The following is a 6,000-nucleotide window of genomic DNA, read 5'->3' on the forward strand; positions in this document are numbered from 1 at the left end:
AAAAAAAACGTTACAGAAACCTTCTGTTTTGTTCAAAGGACATTTAAAAAAGAGGGAAAAAGGGGATCTTGCTGAGATCAAGTCACAAAGAACGATATTTGCTATCCAAAAACCCAAACTTAAAAAGAAAACACTAGATGTCAAACTGTGTCTGCCCGAAAGAGAAAAACTTTAAAGGTTTCTCTAGACACTGATCTATTTGTTGATTTGTTCAGGTGTAGATCTATGCAAAAGAGATAGAAATATTATCAGTTACATGGATAGCTTACCCGATGAATAAATCCCAGATCAGCATCATCTTTTTTCTTCATCTTCATCTTGAATTTTACATTTAGGTTGTGTAAGGTTTGGCATAGATTAAGGTTCTTGGTTAAAAAGCGGCTTGGGGTGTTGATGGTTGCGAATGGTATTAGGTTGTCGAAAAGACTTGTTTATTAATGTTGAAATAAGGGCACAGGAATGGTCTGTGATGTTTGGTCCGTAATGGGCCTATTGTTGTGGAAACCAAACTGGATCCGCAAGTATGATATTTTTTATTAGCTGAGGCATTGTATTTTTGAATTTTAGAATGCCAGACAATATCAATTTAAATAACTTTTTTTTTTGTAAATTACAAGTGATGGGGTTATTTGGTATTTATGGTTACTTATAAAAGTCGAAATAAAAACATGGGTGGTGGATTTAATTCCTTTTATTTCACTACATTATTCGACGGGGATGGGATGGACCGCTTTCTAACAGCAATCAATCAAATAAGGACCATGTTATTTAATGTGGTATAGGCCGGATAGGATGAAGGGTTGCCAAATTAAATCCATTTTTAGATGTAATTTGCTGTGTAAAAGGAGCAGAACTCCAAATCCACTTCCTTATTGGAAGAAGAAGTTCTAAAGGACCAGAACTCTAAATCCATTTCCTAATTGGAAGAAGAAGTCCTAAACGACCAGGACTCGGTCGTGGTCATGGACCCTATATAAAAAACATGACCTACATCGTTTTCACTTCAACACAGAGAGAGAAACACTAGTCTAGAATTGAACATGGCGGAGGTAATAAAAAATAGACCAATTCGCCGTCATCCACCCCGTCCGAGTTTGTAAAACAAGCAGGGTAGGATGGGGGGTTGCCAATTTAAATCCATTTTTAGATGTAATTTGCCGTGTAAAAGGAGCAGAACTCCAAATCCACTTTCTTATTGGAGGAAGAAGTCCTAAAGGAGTAGAAGTCCAAATCCATTTCCTTATTGGAAGAAGCCCTAAAGGGAACTGGACTTGGTCGTGGTCATGGACCCTATATAAGGACAAGACCTACATCGTTTTCACTATAGCATAGAGAGAGAAACACTAGTCTAGAATTGAACATGGCGAAGGTAATAAAAAACAGACCAATCCGCCGTCGTCCACCCCGTCCGAGTCTGTACCCTTGGCTCGTTTTCTTTCATGGCAAAACAATGAAAAACCAAACCTTTTATTGTCTGTCTCAGCCCAATACTAAATATATTAGATCAATTCCTGAGTTAAAGAACAAAAGATTTTGGTTGTCATCCTACAGATGGTTAGTTTTATCGGAGAAAACTCAGTTTTATCTTTGGAATCTCAAGACTTTGGAGTCAATTTATCTCACTCCTTTGCAATTGTAACCTAAATAATGTCTATTAGGTATCCTGTTAACATCATCCCCAATCCTCAAACCATCATGTTTTGCTACATCAAAGACCAAACGTGGTTTAAAAGAAGCTACTGTAAAGATATCAAGAGTATACGTGAGACCGATTTTAGTTGGAATAATTTTTGTTTGCCAATTGTCTGTGATGGTAGAATATATGCTACTACCGCTTGTAAAGGTAAGCTGGTAGAGATTGAGATTATGAAACAAAGCCTTGATATAAGACCTCTTGAATGTTATCTACCTCTTGTTCAATCCATGTGCAATCAACTAAAAACATACTCGGCGGAATCCGATGGGGATGTCTTCGTGATAAATTTTAAGTTACACTGCGGGGAAGTAATGAATATTGTTGTTTTCAAATTCGACTTCCCAACTATGATATGGAATAGAGTGGAAAGCTGCCCAGATAGAGCTTTTTTCTTGAGCAATAGCGAAGCAATCTCATGCCGGACTATGACAACTAATTTAGATCGAATAGGAAATCGGGTTTACTTCACACATTATCAAGACAAGTCCCTATACTCCTACCACATTGAAGACAAAACTATCTCAATATCTTCACCTTGTCCAGATCTACTGACACCCTGGAGCACATCAATTTGGGTGTTCCCTGACCCTGAGGGGACCCGGCACTACATCAACAAGCCGGAGATCAAATAAAGGATGAAAAGTAGGATATACAAGTCAAAGCAAAAGCACAATGTGAAATTGAGGAGAAACTTGAGGAAACAAACATAACAAGTTTGAATGATCTTGTGTTGATGTTGGTAAAATAATAGCTAGGTATTTTTCACCCTTAGACTACATGAACTTCTGAGCTGTTAGCCAATGGTGTTGATTTTGGCCGCAGCAAAACAATGGAGATGTATGTCTCCAATAGTGGAGTTAGAGAAGCATATATTATCTCTATGGCTGATGCTTCCAAGCACAATCGAAAGAGTTGAATGTTTGGTGGATCCTAAACTCGGTGTTGAGCACAAGTACAACATAAGAATGCCTCAGGTAATTGAAGAAGCAATGATATGTTATTCCAAAGATGGTTGGTTATTAATGTCCAGAGACAAGAGTTGGAAGCTATACAATCCTCTAACCAAGTCTATTATGTGTTTGCTTGATTCTCGTCCACACTGTCAAACCTATTACTTCTCGTCTTTGCCTAATTTCTCAGATTGTATAGTTATAGCAATTTCTTTCTTCCCTGAACTTGAAGCTGTCTCCCTGACTCGTCCCTGGATGAGTGAATGGATTGCCGTAGAGTTATACAAGGAAGAAAACGACGGTGTTTATCTTAGACAAACCCATTTTCACCCTGTGTTTCTTCACTATTATTTCTACTTTTTAGGTGAGAATGATTGTTTGGGAGTTGTGAAATTAGAAAACTCATACGCGACTCTAACAGTTCACAAACTGAGAAGACCTTGTAGTGCTTATGACGAAAATTTCTTGGTAGAATGCGGTGGAGAGATTTTAGCAGTGTTTGTAGGCAAGGCTGGCGGATGGCTATGAGTTTTCAGATTGAATCAATCGGCAATGGCATGGGAAGAAGTAAAAAATTTAAGGGAATACAGCCTATATCTATGCAGTTTGTCAACTGTTGCTGCAAAGGCCAAGACTTCAGGCATGAAAAACAAGATTTACTTTCCTAGATTTTATGATGAGATGATGATCTTCTACACTTTAGAGACCGGGAAGTTTCACTCCTCGAAAAGCGAAGACACACTCGTGAACTATTGTGGAACTAAGAAGCCGATGGGGTCCACTTGTTGTTGGATTGAACCAAGGTGGTGTATGGAAGAATCAATGCATTCATCGTCATTAATATTGGAAGAGCTAATTAAGTTGTAAATGCAAGATTTGCATACGTACTAGAGAACTGTGTGTTGAAAATGTTATTTATGTTATTGTTAAATTTATTTTTCAAATGGAATCAATCATTTAGTGGCATAGAGTTTAGGAATTTGCGGTACATTGGAGTCTTTCAGTTTTGATTTAGTCAGCAAATTTAGTGGCTTATTGGTCTAGTCTTTAGGAGTAGTTGGGTTATGGAGAAGATGTCAGATATGGGACCTAATCTTTAGGGATTTCAGTTGTGCATTTTGCCTATTTAAAGGCTCCAAAGGTTCTGAGTAAAACACAACTTTGGCTACAGTACTATTGTTATCTTTTCTACAAATCTCTTATCAATGGCATTAGAGCTACAAGACTCCTGAGACCCGAGAGTGAAATACTTGAAATTATCTACTCATTTCCCACTACCCTATCCAAATGGCCAATGATTCAAATTATGTGCAAGCCGCTATCCCTCGCTTAGATGGTCACTATGACCATTGGAGCATGCTCATGGAAAATTTTTTACAGTCCAAAGAATATTGGTCAGTGGTTGAATCCGAAATTCAAGAGCCACCAACAGGTGCATCCGTGATAGATGCGCAGCAAATAGATGTTAAAGCTAGAAAGCTCAAAGACTTGAAAGCGAAGAACTATCTCTTCCAGGCTATTAATCATCCCATCTTGGAGAGTATTCTTTGCAAAGATACATCCAAGGATATTTGGGATTCAATGAAGAGAAAATATCAAGAATCTTCTAGAGTGAAGCGTGCACAGCTTCAAGCCTTGATGAGGGATTTTGAAGTTTTGCAAATGAAGAATGGGGAATTTGTTACAAGTTTTTTTGGAAGGACGATGGAAATTACAAATAAAATGAGATGCTATGAAGAAAAGATGAAAAATATTAACATAGTAGAAAAAATTCTGCGTTCTGTGATGTGAGAATTTAACTATGTTGTTTGCTCAATTGAAGAGTCAAACGACATAGATGACCTCTCTCTTTATGAATTATAGAGCTCTTTGTTAGTCCATGAACAGAAGATGAACCGAAGCTCAACAGCAGAGGAACAAGCTTTAAAAACTTCTACCAATACTCGTTCCAACAGCTCAAGAGGAAGAGGCAGAGGCCGAGGAAGAGGAAGGGGAGATCAAGATCATGACAAATCTAAGGTAGAGTGCTTTAGATGTCACAAATATGGTCATTATGCTTCTGAATGTTTCACTGAGCTGCCAAATTATAAAAAAAGAGAGGAGAACTCAAATTTTGTGGAAGAAACGAATTAACCAGAAACTTTGTTGATGGCTGTACATGAAGGATGAAAGATTGAGTCTAATATTTGGTATGTCGATACAGGCTACAACAATCACATGAGTGGAAGTAAGTCTTCTTTTTCGAATCTAAATGAAAGTTTTCACTCTACTGTCAGTTTTGATGATTTCTCTACTGTGAAAGTGATAAAAAAAGGTGATGTTAAGATACATACTAAGAATAGTCTTGTGAAAATAATTTCTACTGTGTTGTATGTTCCTGACTTGAAAAGTAATTTGTTGAGTGCTGGTAAGTAGCAAGAAAAAGGGTATGTCATTACAATTAAGAAAGGCGCTTGTGAAATTTATGACCCTGATAGAAGAAATCCTATTGCGACTCTTCAGATGAGTTCTAACAGGTTATTTCCAATGAAATTTGAAAGCATTCAATCTTGTTTGATGGCTGAAGTAAAGGACCTCTCATGGTTGTGGCATTTTCATTATGGCCACTTAAGTTTTGGTGGACTGAGGGCTCTCAATAGAAAAACATGGTGACAGGGCTTCTGAAAATTACTGTTCCTTTCCTAGTTTGTGAAGAATGTGTTGTCAGCAAACAATATCGTTCTCAGTTTTCCAAAGAGAAGTCTTGGAGAGCAAAGGATGTGTTAGAGCTGGTGCATTTAGATATTTGTGGCCCAATAAACCTATCTTCTAATAGAGGTAAAAGATACTTAATTACCTTCATTGATGATTTTTCAAGGAAAATGTGGGTTTATTTTTTACAGGAAAAATCAGAAACTCTTACTACGTTTAAAAGTTTGAAAGCTCTTGTGAAAAATGAAGCAGGCAAGACTATTAAGTCTTTTCGAACAGATCGGGGTAGCAAGTATTGCTCAAAAGAATTTGAAGATTTTTGCATGCAACATGACATTCGAAGAGAACTTACAACTGCATATACACCACAACAAAATGGTGTATCGGAGCAGAAGAATAGAACAATTCTTAATATGGTGAGAACTCTATTAACAAGAGGAAGATTTCCAAAGACTTTTGACCGGAAGCTGTAATTTCGAGTATTCATGTTTTAAACAGAAGTCCAACTTTTGCTGTTCAAAACAAGACTTCTAAAGAGACTTGGAGTGGAAGAAGACCAGTTGTAGATCACTTTAGAATCTTTGGCTGCCTCGCTTATGCCCACATCCCGGATGCGAAAAGGAAAAAATTTGATGACAAAGCTGAGAAATGCATCTTTCTTGG

General features: G+C 37.4%; 1 protein-coding gene across 1 annotated transcript; it reads left to right on the forward strand.

Annotated features, from left to right (window-relative positions):
- The first annotated feature begins 2,496 nt into the window (after positions 1-2,496).
- LOC113771953 (F-box/kelch-repeat protein At1g57790-like) lies at positions 2,497-3,174 on the forward strand. Its single transcript, XM_027316498.1, has one exon. The coding sequence runs from the start codon at positions 2,497-2,499 to the stop codon at positions 3,172-3,174; it is 678 nt and encodes a 225-aa protein (XP_027172299.1).
- Positions 3,175-6,000: the final 2,826 nt, after the last annotated feature.

This window comes from Coffea eugenioides, chromosome 5 (assembly GCF_003713205.1).
Source record: "Coffea eugenioides isolate CCC68of chromosome 5, Ceug_1.0, whole genome shotgun sequence".
Classification (NCBI taxonomy): Eukaryota; Viridiplantae; Streptophyta; class Magnoliopsida; order Gentianales; family Rubiaceae; genus Coffea; species Coffea eugenioides.